This window comes from Aaosphaeria arxii (genome assembly GCF_010015735.1).
Source record: "Aaosphaeria arxii CBS 175.79 unplaced genomic scaffold BU24scaffold_5, whole genome shotgun sequence".
NCBI classification, from domain to species: Eukaryota; Fungi; Ascomycota; class Dothideomycetes; order Pleosporales; genus Aaosphaeria; species Aaosphaeria arxii.
The window spans coordinates 2,749,183-2,765,194 of record NW_022983478.1 but is presented as its reverse complement, the minus strand read 5'-3'; the positions used below and the strand labels follow the sequence as shown (position 1 = coordinate 2,765,194).

At 48.7% G+C, this 16,012-nt stretch overlaps 8 protein-coding genes across 8 annotated transcripts; 3 read left to right on the top strand and 5 right to left on the bottom strand.

Moving 5' to 3' along the window:
- Positions 1–386: 386 nt before the first annotated feature.
- Positions 387–1,460, bottom strand: BU24DRAFT_372039 (NAD(P)-binding protein). Its single transcript, XM_033524489.1, has one exon. The coding sequence runs from the start codon at positions 1,372–1,374 to the stop codon at positions 433–435; it is 942 nt and encodes a 313-aa protein (XP_033383472.1). The 5' UTR covers positions 1,375–1,460; the 3' UTR covers positions 387–432.
- A 1,006-nt stretch (positions 1,461–2,466) lies between these two features.
- On the bottom strand, positions 2,467–3,685 carry BU24DRAFT_372037 (polysaccharide lyase family 1 protein). Its single transcript, XM_033524488.1, has 2 exons — positions 2,994–3,685; positions 2,467–2,931 (listed from the first exon to the last, which is right to left on the bottom strand). Exons 1-2 carry the CDS (start codon positions 3,516–3,518, stop codon positions 2,503–2,505), a joined length of 954 nt encoding a protein of 317 aa, XP_033383471.1. The 5' UTR covers positions 3,519–3,685; the 3' UTR covers positions 2,467–2,502.
- A 667-nt stretch (positions 3,686–4,352) lies between these two features.
- Positions 4,353–7,374, bottom strand: BU24DRAFT_228758 (uncharacterized protein). The gene is made up of 2 exons (XM_033522145.1): positions 5,995–7,374; positions 4,353–5,940 (listed from the first exon to the last, which is right to left on the bottom strand). The coding sequence occupies exons 1-2, from the start codon at positions 7,047–7,049 to the stop codon at positions 4,479–4,481; spliced, it is 2,517 nt and encodes an 838-aa protein (XP_033383470.1). The 5' UTR covers positions 7,050–7,374; the 3' UTR covers positions 4,353–4,478.
- On the top strand, positions 7,259–9,398 carry BU24DRAFT_393429 (vanillyl alcohol oxidase; the record flags this gene model as incomplete). The annotated part of the gene is made up of 1 exon (XM_033525196.1): positions 7,259–9,398. Exon 1 carries the CDS (start codon positions 7,578–7,580, stop codon positions 9,396–9,398), a length of 1,821 nt encoding a protein of 606 aa, XP_033383469.1. The 5' UTR covers positions 7,259–7,577.
- A 438-nt stretch (positions 9,399–9,836) lies between these two features.
- On the top strand, positions 9,837–11,462 carry BU24DRAFT_442228 (FAD/NAD(P)-binding domain-containing protein; the record flags this gene model as incomplete). Its single annotated transcript, XM_033530509.1, has 4 exons — positions 9,837–9,943; positions 10,024–10,157; positions 10,291–11,295; positions 11,349–11,462. Exons 1-4 carry the CDS (start codon positions 9,889–9,891, stop codon positions 11,460–11,462), a joined length of 1,308 nt encoding a protein of 435 aa, XP_033383468.1. The 5' UTR covers positions 9,837–9,888.
- Positions 11,463–11,681: 219 nt separating this feature from the next.
- BU24DRAFT_228648 (acetyl-CoA synthetase-like protein) lies at positions 11,682–13,692 on the bottom strand. The gene is made up of 5 exons (XM_033522144.1): positions 13,409–13,692; positions 13,230–13,354; positions 13,154–13,172; positions 12,460–13,087; positions 11,682–12,409 (listed from the first exon to the last, which is right to left on the bottom strand). The coding sequence occupies exons 1-5, from the start codon at positions 13,586–13,588 to the stop codon at positions 11,709–11,711; spliced, it is 1,653 nt and encodes a 550-aa protein (XP_033383467.1). The 5' UTR covers positions 13,589–13,692; the 3' UTR covers positions 11,682–11,708.
- BU24DRAFT_228539 (uncharacterized protein) lies at positions 13,693–14,481 on the bottom strand. Its single transcript, XM_033522143.1, has one exon. The coding sequence runs from the start codon at positions 14,272–14,274 to the stop codon at positions 13,798–13,800; it is 477 nt and encodes a 158-aa protein (XP_033383466.1). The 5' UTR covers positions 14,275–14,481; the 3' UTR covers positions 13,693–13,797.
- On the top strand, positions 14,482–15,157 carry BU24DRAFT_228538 (uncharacterized protein). Its single transcript, XM_033522142.1, has one exon. It carries the CDS (start codon positions 14,689–14,691, stop codon positions 15,043–15,045), a length of 357 nt encoding a protein of 118 aa, XP_033383465.1. The 5' UTR covers positions 14,482–14,688; the 3' UTR covers positions 15,046–15,157.
- Positions 15,158–16,012: the final 855 nt, after the last annotated feature.

Here is a 16,012-nt window from a genome sequence, read left to right as displayed (position 1 = left end):
GGGGGAAATCCACGCATATCAAAGTCGATAATATGCTCAAGAATTACCCTCTCTTCATTTAGAGTAAGCTTCATAAGATTGGGTGCACAATCGCGTCGTGATGGTCGTCCTTTCCTGCGATCACGAAGAGTACTTGGAGGCACGTTGTAGAGTGCTGCAGCGCGTTGAAGTGGAAGTGTCGCGTCTTCTTTAAGAGCCTGTAAGGCAAGCTGTATTTGATTCTCACGATTTTGTTGCAAATTGTTGTAATTTGTTGTAAAAGCCATCTTTGTTGCAAACTTGTTGCGATTTTGGTGGGGGCTTGGCACGACCCACGGCTCGTCCATCCCCACGGCTCGTATGCCACCTACGTTAATTGATATTGTGGTTATATACAACGGTTGTGTCTTCATTCCCTTGTAGTGGAATCGCCCTTCTCTGGTACATTGTCTACTACTCAAGCAATGTTCGCAACACTTGGGCAGGCGTTCTCTTGGGAGGAGCAAGCTCAAGAACCTCCTTGCTGGTCGTAGAAGTCAAGCACAGTCCTTCCCAGCCTGTCACTGGGGCATACTTAATGGACAAAATGACATTCTTTGACTCTTGGCTCGAAGCGGCCATGTAGTCGATGAACGTCATATCCTTGAAATTGACATTCTCAACCTTGACGCCGATTTGCTCCTCGACCATCTGTACGATCTGATTTCCAGTGAGATCCTCCGGGCCGTTCATGACATACTTGGCTTTGTTGTGTTTGGTAACATCTTCTTGTAGCAAAAGATGAGCTGCGAAGGTACCGACATCATTGGGATCAATGACGCCAATGGGGGCATCTGGTGATGCCATTGTTCGAAGCACATCTTGCGTACCATCCTTACGGTACTGCTTGATCAGTTGGGCCGCGGTAGCAAGAAACATCGTCGTAAAAACGTTAGGCTGCAATGAAGTCCATTTCAGCTTCTCGAATTCGGGCGAGCTGAGCATGGCTTCGATTGCCCAGTGCGTACGTGGGTAGTATGCATCGCAGTCCGGTGTGACGTTTGCGGCTGTTGTTGAGATCCTGACCACATATTGGACGCCTGCTCTGAGAGCTGCGACATGAAATGTTGATTCTTCCGCGAAATGGTTCGGCTGGTTGTGGGATGCAATGAACGCCCTGACGACGTTGCGCTCAAGGAGCCATTCTTTGGTTATCTCGACCCAGTTTTGCTCTTCCACCTTGACATGAGGCAATTTGGCGAGCTGTTGGGAAATCTCACTCTTTGAAGATCGCGTAAGAGCGAGAATTTGATGGTCTGAAAATGTCTTGTGGCTTGCGAGGAGTTTGGAGAGGGTGTCGACAACGCTGCGGCCGGTGTTCCCAGTCGCACCAACGACAAGAAAGGTGGGTGCCATGATTGTTGATGATGGGACTTCTGGAGATATTTTGAAATGACGCTGAGATATCGAGGTTTTCTGTCACGTTAGCTAGAACAATCTAGGTATATACAGGATGAATGGATAATTTTTTATCCAACATGGTTGACTACATGTTGTTGCATTGACTGAATACTTATGCAAATCTGTCGATTAGTCAAATGTGCATTTTCGTAAACTTAAATTTCTGAATTACATGCGGACCAATTTTCCAGGAAACAGTATTGAACTATACTAAGAAGAGAAGCACAAAAATGATAATTTAACGCTTTACTGTGCGGTTGCAAAAAAAATTACTCGTAGTGAATAATTCGAGGCTGTGACATGGATAATGACGCAAGATTTGACATCTGTTTCCAGATTCCACTATTGGCTGGCTACTCGTACCCAGATTAGATAGTATAAGCTTTATGCCTTGCAGCTTCACATAAGATCGAACAAGATTTTTCTTCTACGATTCATTTTGTCAATTATTGGTTATTTTGAGACAGCAATCTCTACGGCCAACCTCAGCGACGCGAATCCGATCTCCTGATTCTCGAATGTCTGGGCGTGCGTTTCACCAACATGTTTCTGGCGTCGAAACGCCCCACTACAGTTGTTTTATGACCATTGTTCCACCAACCTTCCAATTTAAGTCCACGATTCTCCTAATTGAGGATATGACTTTCCCGAAGAATGCCAATGATCAGATGTGCAGCGTGATTAATGTCTACCATATTTTACTGAGCTTTGACAAAATCCTATTCTGATACTTCTTGCAAATCCTTCCCAATGATGGAATGAGCCCTCATTCAACTTCTAGTGCAGGAATGACTACTCATCCCTGCCAAAGTTTGCGAAGACGGTAAGTTTCTGGGCAATTGGGCGAGGTCTAGACCTGGTAAATAGTCCTCTACTTCACTTCACATCAAAACGTCAATTGACACCAAAACTGCCGGCAATATGCTTTGTATTTACAATAAGAAAGTATGGTTAAAGATAGGAATATATACATTCGAAATAGACTTTGCGTCTCCATAAAAAACCTCTTCAAAACTTCGACACCTCTTCACCTCAAACTACCACAAGCTCGCACAACATCCAATGATGATGACAAAGAGCAGCTTAGAAAGTAACAACACCGACACCGCCAGACTTGGCAACGATGTCGCAAACGCTGGCAGCGGGATCGGCAGTGTAGGAGTAGGAGATAGTAGGGGCTCCAGTCTTGGTGATCCTGGTGGTAGAAGTTCCAGAGAAGATGTTGTTGCGCTCGGTGGCGAAGCCCTCCTCTGCGGAATCGAGGTCGGTGACAACGGAGAGCGGGGTGTTGGAGAAGTTGTTCTGCTCGACGAGGACCTTGGCGCCCATGCGGGAGTTGACGCCGGAGGTAGGGTTGTTCTGGTAGCAGCTGCTGTAGACGTGGGCGGCGCCAAAGCGGACGGAGGGGAGGCGCGAGTTCACGTTAATGAAGGAGTTGTGGTGGTAGGTGATGTGGAGCTTGCCGGCATCGGAAGTCTGCTTGTCGGAGTGGCCGATGAGGGACCCCTTCCACTGTGGATTGGTTAATTGGTTGAATGTCTTGAAGGGGCACAATCGGACTTAGTTAAACTTACGTGGTCGTGGAACTTGGTCCAGGAGACAGTGATGAAATCAGATCCGTGCTTGGCGTCGAAAAGACCATCGTAGTCGTCCTTGCCGCCGACAAGTCCCTTGGAGTGGATGTCGCAGTGGTCGAGCCAGACCTTGGTAGATGACTCGATGTCAATGATATCTCCCTTTGAAGGGGCAGTGTTAAACTCCAAGTTACGGATGATGACGTTGGAGACATCCTTGAGGCGAAGTCCAGTTCCGGAGAATCCAGAGCTGCTACCAACACCAAGAATAGAGGTGTTGCTCAGAACCTTGAGGATTCCGCAGCCGCTGATCTTTCCGTTGACTTTGATAACGCCGCCATTCTTCAAAGCAGCCTCGAAGGTGGAGCAGGAGTTCACGGTAGTTCCAGAACCAGAACCGCCTCCAGTGGTGCCTGCACCGAAACCAACAAGCTGGTCAACAGCAGCGGCACGGGCATTGAGTGGCGCGGCGAAAGCGGTTGAGCCCGCGGTAAGGGCGATAGCGGCCAAGTTGATGAGTTGCATTTTGGAATGGGTGATGACGAAGGTGAAGATTGAAAGGAGGTTAATGAATTTGGAGAAAAGGTAAGCAAAGTTGTCAATCAGAATGTATAGAGAAGAAGAAACCGTCAAGGTTGTTGAATGAGGAATGCTGTAAAATCGTGAGGTTGCTGGCTCTTTATATACACCTGCTTCATCAACTGCGGAGTATATTCTCTCCTGATTGTCTCCCTTGATATTTCAATATATTGTACAAGCTCAACCGTCTGCTTCACAGCACTTGGCAATGAGGCATTTGGGTTAGCTGCCGTACATGACATGAATGGTGAATGGGACAAGTGGATCTTCCGTACGATTAGCGATTGGCCAGGGAAATGCCCGACCCCAGAGTAACAAGGATGTTTACAGACTTGTCGTCCTGTATTTGGTGTTGAAACACGCTTGTCGAGATTGTCTTGGCTGCATGGGAGTTGACAACCCAAACCTGGGATACACAATGGTAACACGTGTGGCCAGATCGGTACCATATTTTACCGCCAATTATGCTTGAGGAACAGGCACCCTTATAGGGGCTATAGCGTTCCCTAAATCGTCTTTATAAACAAATGGGGAACACGGTTTCGTTTAAGAATACTCAACTCGAAGATCTCCTCGCGCCCTGGTTCGGATTTTACAAATGCACCAATCGATCGCAAGCCGTTTAATATACTCGCTTCCCCAGATTCCGACATCATATTGAAGTCGCATAAGATGCTTTGCAGAATCTGGGGTCTCGCATGAGGCTTGCAGCTGTCAATAAGCACCTCCTCGACTTCACATGATGGCTTAAGGTTTTCGAAAGATGGCAGGATAGACATGCGCAACGTATTTGTGTTCATCTATAATTCCACCAATATTAACAGGGCTCACGTCGATTCTAGATGAATCCGCTGATCAGAATGAAGAAAGGAGCTGTCTTCCTGGCATCTCGTTGCCCTTTTGACTTTAGCGGATGGTGATGGGCTTTTCCTTGTGAAAACGCCGTTGGATTTCTTCATCTGTCCCCATTGAAGCAAGCATTTCACCTTTCATCCAGCCTTGCACATAGATTGACCCCGAGAAGAAAAAGAAATCGTCACACGCGCCCAAGACGACTGGTACACTGCACCCGAGGAGAATACAAACATCCATCCCGGGCACAACATCTGCTCGCGCGAGACCCATGTACCCAAGTTTGGTAAAGATCACTCGACGGCCTCGCAACATGGAATATATCCTTTCGCGATAGTTCATGTTCTCGTCGTCTGCACCGGGGAAGGACACGGAATTTCGTTCAGGGTGAGTCTCCACTCGAATGGCGCCTGGTTCTTCGCCCATTAGCATGCACCAGAACTGATCATCTACCTCGTCTTCGGGCATTAGTTTCCCGTACCGGCGACACCATTGGCGAGCTATGTCACGGCATCGTAGAACATCAAGGATATCAACTTGGCCTTTCTGCTCGAGTACATAGTCGATCTTGTCTATAAACATGCCTGCACAAGAAAGAGTTTTCTTGTCAGGGAACGTACAAATAGGTCTTGTAGATCTAGATGCACAATACAAAGCACGATCTAGGGGTGCGGTGTCCGTGGAAGAGTCTCTGACAGTCGGTGGAAGAATGTGTTGTATTAGTGGATTCATTGTCGCTGGGTGGCGCCATTCTGGAGTCCAGGTGCCCAGGCCTATGGTAAATTCTTGCGAGGCACATATAATATCAAGACTATTGTGCTTCTCGATGTAGGCTTGCGCGAAATCCATGTATACCTCGAATGCTGGCGTGGTATAATCTGGCTTGAGTCCCAACAGACGGGCGTCATCCGCGAGATCCCAAAGCGCATAGAGCTTATCTCTCGGGTCATAACAAGCCGTGGAGCGTGCAGATAGAGCCAGATGTAGGAGACTCGACCGTTTTCCGTTCTCTTGTAGAGAGCGATGATAATGAAGACGATGAACGTGACTAAGCCGTAATGCAACCTCCTCATGAGACCGAGGTAGCTCCTTGTCGAAATCGTCTTGCCTAGCATACCCATCCCAATGCACTTGAATGACTGAAGCTGCTTGCTGAAGTTGGAACCAGGATATCCTTTGCCTCCCATAAACAACAGTCGGATTCGAAGACATGGCCACTTCCTGGACGATCCATGATCTCGTGAAATAGGGCCTGGTCAATAGTCGATACAAAGAGGCAAATCCCTGGCAAATTCTTGGATTGTAAGTGATTTGGTAACCATGAGCAGGTGTTCTTTTTTGCCAATCGGGCGCCGCGCAGATAGCTCCTATGAAGCTAATCGCAGTTTCCGCGTCTTCGGACCACTCGCCGAGCCACATCCACACTGTGAATGCTTTCGCATAGATGCTGCACATTCGAGGAATTTGCCGACTCTTCTCCTGGGTGTTTTCTTGATTTATGCAGATGGCATCGATCCTGATAATGTTAATCTTTACTTGTTGAACCTTTGTACTAATGTCGGAGGCTCACCAAACGACGATGCCAATGTTGTCGTAACTGCGCAGATCCCTCAATGCCTTGTCCAGATTATGAGTTATCTTCATGACCTGGTTATTTAGCAACATCTCATTGTCTCTTTGTGAGCTCCCCCACGTATATGACAAGCATAGAAATCGAACAGGACCATTCAGTCGCTCATGCGCAAGATATGCCTTGATCGGATCAGAGTATTGCTTAGCTGGAGGCAAAAGGACCAGGCGAATCTCTCCTGCAACAACATCCAAGGGAACATATCGATAGGGCAATGGTAGATCACCACGCTCAGACGTACCCTCAACCGATATTGGGAAATGTTGGGGATGGTGGAAATCGTCTTGAAGCTCATCAGTCGGAATCTCCCGCCATAGTTTTGCACTCTGTGAGGACAGACGGTCCGCTTCTTCGTATACTGCATCGTCCATGAAGTCGTTCATATCCAGAGCGCGACAGCTATGTGCAAAAATATAATTCTCTTGCTGTTCCGTAAACGCCATGTTACGTTCTTCTTTGTTCGCGGCATTCAAGCAGATCTCCCGAATCCAGAGTAGTCGAGTGTGGGTTTTTGAACGGATAGTACTGAGGAATACTTGTATGTTCTTTGTGACCTCCAACTTTTGACCATTAACAACGATGTCCACGACGAGAGATGGGTGGCCCCTGCTACCACGAATAGCAAGGTAGCAGTAATCCTCGTTCGTAGACCTGACGATAAATTCACATCGCACAGTTGAATTCGGACTCCCCATTTCTGGGTGTAGAGCCAAAAGACGGAAGCTATCCAGAGCATTTGAAGTATGTGGATATACTAGAGGCTCGACGGTTTCCGACTCTAATAGCATTCCATTCATATTCCTCGATAGAGAAGAAATATCATCTGTCTCTCCTTTTCCATGTTTGCAACAATCGATTGACTCACGTTGCGCTATGTAGGCAGCGTCTTCCGAATGAAGCCTACAACAGCGTTGAGCGTCCTGATCTTCTGGTTCAATTTGCTCATCATGGGCACTAGACTTTTCAGGCACCTCGTCCGAAGTCGTTGGATTCATCTTGAATTATTGTTTTGAACGCAGGGACGACATGAGTGCTGATACTGATGAAGAAGATACATGGGACTGATGGGGATGACGAGGCTGAAACGAGGCGAAGCAGATCCCATGGTCGAGGGCCAATAGGAATTGGATTTAGGTGATCCATCATTGATTTCTAAAAAGTGATACTTTTCATGCATTCTTCGAACCATTACTTAGGAGAGCCTGAGAGCTTGAGAGTTTTTGGTGTTGCAAGTCACGGCGAGTACAGCCAACGAGGTGTTTGCACCAGCCAAGCAGAAATGCCGTGCATGGGCAGCTCCCCCGCTTGACCAAGGTAGATCCGATACCTATCCGATGCCTATCCCCCCAACTCTCCCCCACATACAGCCAGTCTACAACAGAGCGGAATTATGTGCACACCCATGCCTACCATAACATGAATATGCTGCGCTTCCTGCCACCGGTGGAAGCTGGGCACTTTCGTCCAGAAGCTTCATACGCGGATGTTACCCTTGCCCAGCACCTCACACTCGATCAACGACGATGGAGAACCTCAAACGTCAACCACCACCACCCGCCTTGACCGAACGTCATAGCGGCATACCCTCGCGTCTATATGGCATTGCCCAAGAGGCCAAAAATCGGCTATACTCGAATAAAACCGTTCCTGAATCCGTACCACGACGCGCCGATGTTCGATTACCTCCCGATACAACGCGCGACGAGTTCGACATTGCGATAGCTGCGCTGAAGCGGGATATTGGCGATGACAACGTCGTTCTGAACAACCAGCCCTTGGTCGATGGGTGGTATCTTGAACATCCTAATACACATGATGCCTTCCATGTTGTCGATCAAGAAGATCTGGTCTGTAGCGCTGTCGCATATCCCGGATCAACCGGAGAGGTTCAGGTGGTCGTGAGGTGGGCGAACAAGTATGCCATACCTATCTACCCAATATCGATGGGCAGGAACGTTGGCTACGGTGGGACCGCACCACGTGTGCCAGGCTCTATTGTTGTGGACCTAGGCAAGAGAATGAACAAGATATTGAACATCGACGCTGAAAATGCGTCGTGCGTCGTGGAGCCCGGTGTCTCATATTTTGCGCTGTACGAGGAGGTGCAACGAAGGAAACTTCCGTTGTGGATCGATACCCCAGACCTTGGTGGTGGAAGCGTGTTGGGCAATGCCATTGATAGGGGTGTTGGGTACACTCCAATGGGGGATCACTTTGCTTGTCATTGTGGCATGGAGATTGTACTGCCAAATGGAGAGATCCTACGGACTGGTATGGGCGCTATGCCAGGGAAGAATGGCGCCGACAACCCAACATGGCAGTCCTTTCAGCCTGCGTACGGGCCTTATTCAGATGGCATATTCTCGCAGAGTAATTTCGGCATCGTCTGCCAGATGGGATTTTGGCTAATGCACGAAACTGGTCATCAATCATACATGATCACATTTCCAAGTGAAGAGGACTTTCCGGATATCGTCGAAGCAATCCGACCACTGGCACAAAAGCGAATCCTCGGAAACATCCCTCAGCTCAGACATGTAGTCCAGGAACTGAACGTGACGGGCCTTCCAAAGTCGCATTGGTACGCCGGCTCCTCGCCTATCCCACGAGACATAATTCAGAAGCACGCTGCGCAATTGCCCTGCGGCGACTGTTCGTGGGTGTTCTATGGAACACAGTACGGAGATGAAACCAGCATCGAAACACAACTCGATATCATTCGATCGGCTTTTGCAAACATTCCCGGTTCACGATTCTTTCTACCGTCGGACCTACCGGATGACCATTACATCCATTCGCGAGCATTGGTTTGTAGTGGTGTCCCTATCCTTCGAGAGCTCGACTGGCTAAACTGGAAGCCCAATGCTGCGCACTTGTTCTTCTCACCAATTACTCCGACTCGTGGTGCAGATGCAAAGATAGTTCACGATATCAACATTCGTCTGCACAAAAAGTACGGATTCGATCTCTTTCCAACACTATGCGTAGCTGGTCGCGAGATGCACTATATCACAAACATCATTTACGACCGCTCGTCCAATGATGAAAAACGCCGTGTCGCAGGTCTAATGCGGGAACTCATTGCAGAAACGGCACGAGAAGGTTATGGAGAGTATCGAACCCATGTGCTATTTGCTGACCAAGTCGCCGGTACATACAACTGGAATAACAACGCTCTGATGCGATTCAATGAGACTATCAAGGATGCACTCGATCCTAACGGAATCCTCGCCCCAGGGAGGAACGGGATCTGGCCCAAAAACTATCGCGGCAAAGGCTGGGAATTGCTTGGAGACAGGGTGGAGAAAGCCATTGGGGGCGGCACCATCTCGCCAAAACTATGATTTAGAATCCATCGCTTTCTCAATCCTTCTTGACCTGAATATTTACTCGTGTATCTCTTTTACATTGTACGAGGTTAAGTCACCTCTCCAGTGCCTTGTGACAGCCTTACTTCCCCACCAAATAGGCTCACACACAAATGCCGATCCTCCACCTCAACCCCACATCCACTCCCTGCATTCACCATACTCCGGTCCCGCTCCCCTCCCATCTTCCCCCATCTTGTCCCCAGATCCGAGCCAGGATAAGTACCTTAAGTACCAAAATACAGCCTTGTGGAACTAATTCCGCGCCACTTGCCGCATTACCTCAGAGCATCCCTTGTCTAGATTTCACGATCGAGGCACAAGGCTTACGCTGACTTCAATCCAATTCACTTCGTGTCTGTCCTTATCTCTTAATCCTTTCCCACCTTCACCGGACCACACATACATACATACATCGTATTCCCACCCGTGTGCTCGGGTCCCGGATTCAGCACGTACGCCCGCAATGACTACGCCACAATACGAACCATTGCGATCTACACATGATCTGCCCCTCACAGGTTCGTGCCTCTATTGTCTCTCGCGTAGGTGTCGTGTTTAAAGTTTGTGAGCTCGGATTCTGATGCGGAAATACGATAAGCCATTGTGATCGGTGCCGGGCTGGGCGGCTGTGCTGCCGCCATCGCGCTGCACCATCATGGCCATAGGGTCCTTTGCGTCCTAGACAAAGTGAGGGAGTTCGGGAGGTTGGGAGATAGTCTAGGACTTGGGGAGGTAAGTTCAAGCGATAGTCTTTCTGGCGCAGTCCAACTACTGTCTCTCCTCCGAATGCAGTCTGCCCGGGAAGAGACACAAAGTCTGGCGAAAAAGCCATGAAGAGATATCCACTGAAACCGCCACGATGCAGAACGCATTTACGCTCCTCCAAAAATGGGGCTGTCCCGTCTCCGAAATTAAACGCATCGGTAACCAAGCACCCAACATGACCATACGCCGCTGGCGCGACGGGAAAGTCCTCGCCGTGCAACCCCTCATGGACATGGCGGGCTATATCGGCCACCGCGGCGACTACCACGACGTGTTTCTTTCCTGGGTGCGCGCGCGGGGAATCCCAATCCGCATGGGCAGCGAGGTCGTCGCGTACGATGACGTCGATCCGCAACCTATCATCACCCTGAAGTCGGGGGAGAGGTTGAAGGCGGATGTGATTGTTGCGGCGGATGGTATTAAGAGTCTTGCGAGGCCGCTTGTGCTGGGGGTGAGGGACGATCCTGTGTCGTCTGGGTATGCGTGTTTTCGTGCTTTCTTCAAGCCGACAGCGGAGCAGAGGGGCGATGCGAGGATTAACAAGTATATGGGGGAGGATTGTGTGAATTTCTGGATTGGGCCTGATACTCATCTTGTGCAGAATACACTGAGAGGTGGGGAGGAGTTTAACTGGATTATCACGCATAAGGATGATGGAGATGTGCCAGAGAGCTGGTTTCAGGAGGGGGATATGGAGGAGGTGAGGAGGTTGGTGATGACGTTGGATCCGGATATTAGAGGGATTGTGGAGCAGACAGAGAGATGTTTGGATTGGAAGATCTGTTATAGAGAGCCTTTGAGTACATGGGTCAGCGCGGGGAGTCATAGAATTGTACTACTTGGTGATAGTTGTCATGCTCACTTACCTACTTCGGCACAAGGAGCAAGTCAGGCTGTTGAGAGCGCGGGAGTTTTAGCAACGGCATTGGACTTGGTGAATGGAAGAGATGAGGTCGGAGTTGCGACGAGGAGTTATGAAAAGCTGAGGTTTGGAAGGACACGGTTGAGCCAACTAAATGGAGAGGATTTGAGAGATCGATGGCATGGCATCTTGAAGAGTGTGGATGAAGATAGAGACATAGACCCGGAGGATGTTAAGATCAAGGTGAGTGACACATTATTCCTTCTCGTCGATTAACTCTGATTTTGCTCTTTCAGAACCGTTGGTTGTACTCGTTCGACGCCGAGGAAGATGCGGAAAAAAGATGGAAAGAAGTAAGAGAGACCATAGACAACGAGTTCCATGCAGGCCAGATAAGTCCACTATGCTAGAATATAGAATTATACATGAAATGTGAACCTTCGATGCTACATTCATCCGATGACTCGAATTGGATATATAATGCGACCCATTGTGGTCAAATGCTCTATGTATATGTGAATTTATCTACATTGAACATAAAAGTAATGCTGAGGCCTCCAAATCAGAACTCCTTTTCAATGATCCCACTATACGTTCTATGATATTAGCACCACACAAAAATTGTAAACCAACGCCAAAATATGCAACCCTCTCGATTAGCCTCTTATCCTGTATAATTCATCGACCTCGTGTTCATAAAGTTCGATCGTAGCTTTCCGCTGCACAGTACCCTTGCCAGCAATCAAGAACGGTTTATCGTTCCTGGCCCATATCACATATTCCTGCTCAAGCTGCCCAGCTGTGTCCGCCAACTCGTTCGCCTGCTCCACATTCTCCCAGATGTCGTCCAACAAATCCTCCAACGCCTCTCTGTCCTCGGTATAGTACTCCTTGCTGAGTTTAATGATGGCGGCCGGCTTATCGCGCCCCGTTCCTACGAGCACACAGTTTTCGACGGCAGTGTGCGCCATGATAAGTTGCTCGTGGATTAGCGGGTTGAAATTCCAACCATTCTTGAATATGATCATGCCATCTTTCCTTCCTTCATATTTCCAGTGGTGCGGTTTCGTTGGGTGTTTGGAGTAAAGATCCGACATGGAGTATTCTTTCTTCTTGGGGAAGGTTTTGAAGATACCTTGGAATTCTTCGATTTCGGGTCTCCTAACGAAGACAAGCTCGTACAAGTGTCCTAAAGGTCGCATCTCGATGCCATTGTAGTCGGGGTTGAACATCATGTAGTTCCAGTCGTTGGGGTCCGTTGCGTGTTGTATTATCGTGGTTGTCTCGGTGCTCGCCATGCTACAGTAAAGATGGGTATAGTTAGTGATGGTGTCACCGGCTCGTTTTGATAATTGCCCTAAAGGTGTCAGCAACTGATATGAAGAGACCTTTCCAAAGGTGGCATACCTCCAACATAGATGATGTGATACAAATCCTTAAGCTTCGCTAGTACATCGGGTCTCTGAGCTACATCTTCAAGGGTTACTGGGACGCATTTCATCGAATCGATATGACCATACTCTATAATATCGCTGACCGTATCCGCAGTGACTGGTCCTGGAGGCCCCAATACGACCGTAGTCTTGTTGAATAATGAAAGAACCATTCCCCCTAGAAGGCCTGCACCGTGAGACATTGGCAGCGCACTGAAAGTCCTCGATCCCTGATCCGAGACTCCACCGTAGATTGTCGGCCTGCCTTCGAACTGCGGCACTTTGTGGTGTACGTCGGAATGAACAAGGGCCTGGTGTGTCCATACCACAGGTTTGGGCATGCCGGTCGAGCCGGACGTATGCACCACCACACAGGGGTGATTTTTGGCCTCCTCGAACGTGAAATTATAAGGATAGTGTTCGCATGACTGGCTATCGTCCAGCAGATAGTCCAGTTCCGGCATGCAGATGGTTTCCATCCGGCATTTCTCTGCAATATGAGAGATAGAAAATCCTGCGGTGTGTAGGAGAATCGCGCAGTCGGTCCGTCTGATCAAGTCGACATGACCAGCAATGCTATTATGGTGTGAACTAAATAGAACCTGAGACTTTGTGAGTACTTTCAAGTCATTTTGACTCCTCTAAGAGCATGGTGGCATAAAATTTACCTTGTGTCCTGTTTTCATTCTTGAAGCAGTTAGTATGCATATAGGTGAGCTCGTGAGATTAGAAGTATAGACGTACAACGCAACCAGTGCAATAAAATGGCGAACATCAGGGTCGCCCATATATAATACAGTCTCGAACATCGAGCTTCGACCGATCTCTCGTTGAATAAAGAATGCAGTCTTGTTAACAGCGTTCGCAAACTGGCAGTGTTAGACTTTTAGACAAGGATACCGCAATAGCAAAATTCGCCCTACTGTTGAAAAGTCTAAATCCTGAAAGCCATCCTTGAGATCCTCGGATTTGGGAAAAGAGAAGATCTTTCGTCTGGGGTCCTCTTTGGCAATTTGGTCAACCATAACTGGCACCAGTCGGCGGCCGACGGAGGATGCGTCTCGAATTCTCGAAGAATCCATCACTGTAGTCCAAAAAGCCATGTACGGAGAGGGAGAAACGAAGAGGGAGTAAATGAATGACAATTAAAGACATATACGACGGATAGGAGTGACAACGAAGGAGTAAGACGACATCAAAGAGTGGAGGGGCATCTGATACAAATGATAGTATGTCTTGCCGACAGTAGATAAATGTATCGCCATTCAATAGTGGCCAAGACGGGTTTAGGGTCTTTTTATTCATGCACCGACTAGCTGAAGGGAAGGCCCGAGGAGTCGGTCAGAGCCATGTCTCGTAACGTCTTCTTGAGGCTCACTTCACTGTGGCGGAGCAGTGCGCCATGACGTTTCTGGGGACCATTCCATCGCCTCCTATCCCGGAGCTCTGTCAGGTAAGCATTGCGAACCGCGAACATCGTAGTTAGTGAACGCTGACAGATGGTTGGATCGCCTCTCTCAGGTTCCATGTCGACAAGTCCGATCATTGGAATCATGGATTGATGTCGAATAGTTACTTTTCTACAGCTTGTGTTTCCCGTTTCGGCCGATCTTCCAATAGAAAAAGAAGAAGAGACGATGAGGTTGGGTAGAAGAGAGCTGAACAGTGGAGCTTCTCCTTTTTTGGTGGTATAGCACGGACCAATCAAGCCTTGAACATTCACTCCCATCCACCCATATTCCACTTGATCGTTAATCGTATGTATCAAATTCTTTCGACATCCCCACATCGAACATTGTTTCAACGTTCAAGTATTAGCCCTCGACTGCAACGGCAACTGCATGCGACAAGCTTCTCAGCGTGGGCACTTGGGGTAGTGCCCGAAAATAGCCACAGCTGTTGTCCAGTCAAGTCACGAAACGAACTCAGTCCGATGTCCTCGCTCCCGTCCCGCGCGAAACTCCTTCACACGCCCGCCTGCTTTCTGCATGACACAGGGCCTAAGGAATACTGTGCAGTTGCCATTCAAGGAGTTTCTGTGCCGAGAGGAAGAGTATCAAGGGGACAATCTCCGACTCGGGGTATTTCTGGCGGTGGCAACGACGATGACGGCTGTTGGTGGTGTTCGCCTCATGGACTTCATCAAGCACGCACCGCACATATGTTGGGTACACGCACTATTAACCAATAACGCAGACTGCATATGCAATATACCCCTTTTGGTGGGCGTAGCGCTCTTCGAGGAAAGGTTGATCTGAAAGGATTCAATGATTCAGAAATTTCCCGTATCGCCTTGTTCAGGAGAGCTGCACCGCCACCCTCCATATCTCCTCTGAGTCCCCTCCCTCTTACTCCCACCCTTCGGTTTCTAGCCGCGTGCTGCATTGTCTACGCAGCTATTGCCTACGTAACCATCGCGTGGCATTGTCGATCAGATTGGACGTCATATTCTAAGATGCAGATGGGGTGCGTGAGGTTGTCTACGGCTGCATGCTCGGCCCCCATACCTTGCCAGATGCGTTTCGAAATCTGCAAATGCCCCCAAAACTATATGCACTGATCACTTTAGGGTGCAGGTATGAATGGAAATGGCCCTGCGAACACAAAATACTCTCGCATACTTTTCGCCCGATTTTGATTCATCTTACGACTAGACGGGCGGCTACTGATGTCAAATACTTACCTACCCGTAGAAAATGAAGGTAAAAGGATTTAACTTTAGCATCGATCCCCCACCGTTTGAATTTGGAATTTCGGATTCTTCCTCTGGATGCGACTGAAAGGATGGCCCCCAAAACGTCGGCCTACTCCTCGCCTGGCGCCGCCAACACAGGGCCTAACGTCTCGGCGCAACACGCAACATTCTACAGCCTCACCATGCGCCAGACGCTGGCCGCACTTGAAACCGAGATCGATGGTCTGCCATCTTTGGTGACAACAAACACGCTCAAGTTTTGTTCAGGGAAGGTATAGGCGACGAGGCGGGCGTTTGTTTCGTTTGTCGTCTGTCAGCGCCTCCTGCTCACATAATAGTCGCGCACTCGACCAAAGGCAGCTCGCAGTGCGAGTAATCGCTTGCTTGAATTCGGAAACTTTCCGAGGCAGATGCTCGTTTGGTGTAAGCTCATACTGCTCACCTGCCAGATGTTGCTCCCCGCCACGAGGGAATCTCACAGCATCGCGCTCAGCAGCTTCAGCTTAGTGTCGTTGTGAAGGTTTATCCACTTGCGGCTCTAGTATCCGAAAGCATTGTCTATAATTATCGGAAATGGGCAAAAGGTGTAGCTCGGTATGATCACATTAGGCATGCGGGATATCACGCGTGTGGAGCTTGATTACTGCATCTCAGAATGACTATACTGTGAACATCTGAGCGACGCCTCAAGCCTCTGACACTGCTGTCGTCATCTATCTAGCTACAATGAATATTGCGTATTTGTACAATAGGATATCTTTGAAAAGTATCGTGCTGATGGATGAGTCCTAAGCGGTCCTTTCCTAGCTTGTCCATTGCTGGTTCATCGCTA

Excerpts from the sequence above, each read along its gene's own strand:
- BU24DRAFT_372039 (XM_033524489.1), bottom strand. The coding sequence starts at position 1,374 with ATGGCACCCACCTTTCTTGTCGTTGGTGCGACTGGGAACACCGGCCGC.
- BU24DRAFT_372037 (XM_033524488.1), bottom strand. The coding sequence starts at position 3,518 with ATGCAACTCATCAACTTGGCCGCTATCGCCCTTACCGCGGGCTCAACC. Across the intron at positions 2,932-2,993 it reads GGACCAAGTTCCACGACCAC|TGGAAGGGGTCCCTCATCGG; the intron begins GTAAGTTTAACT and ends ACCAATCCACAG.
- BU24DRAFT_228758 (XM_033522145.1), bottom strand. The coding sequence starts at position 7,049 with ATGAATCCAACGACTTCGGACGAGGTGCCTGAAAAGTCTAGTGCCCAT. Across the intron at positions 5,941-5,994 it reads AACATTGGCATCGTCGTTTG|GATCGATGCCATCTGCATAA; the intron begins GTGAGCCTCCGA and ends TAACATTATCAG.
- BU24DRAFT_228648 (XM_033522144.1), bottom strand. The coding sequence starts at position 13,588 with ATGGCTTTTTGGACTACAGTGATGGATTCTTCGAGAATTCGAGACGCA. Across the intron at positions 13,355-13,408 it reads AGGATTTAGACTTTTCAACA|TTTGCGAACGCTGTTAACAA; the intron begins GTAGGGCGAATT and ends TAACACTGCCAG. Across the intron at positions 12,410-12,459 it reads TCACATCATCTATGTTGGAG|GGCAATTATCAAAACGAGCC; the intron begins GTATGCCACCTT and ends TGACACCTTTAG.
- BU24DRAFT_228539 (XM_033522143.1), bottom strand. The coding sequence starts at position 14,274 with ATGTGGGGATGTCGAAAGAATTTGATACATACGATTAACGATCAAGTG.
- BU24DRAFT_228538 (XM_033522142.1), top strand. The coding sequence starts at position 14,689 with ATGCAATATACCCCTTTTGGTGGGCGTAGCGCTCTTCGAGGAAAGGTT.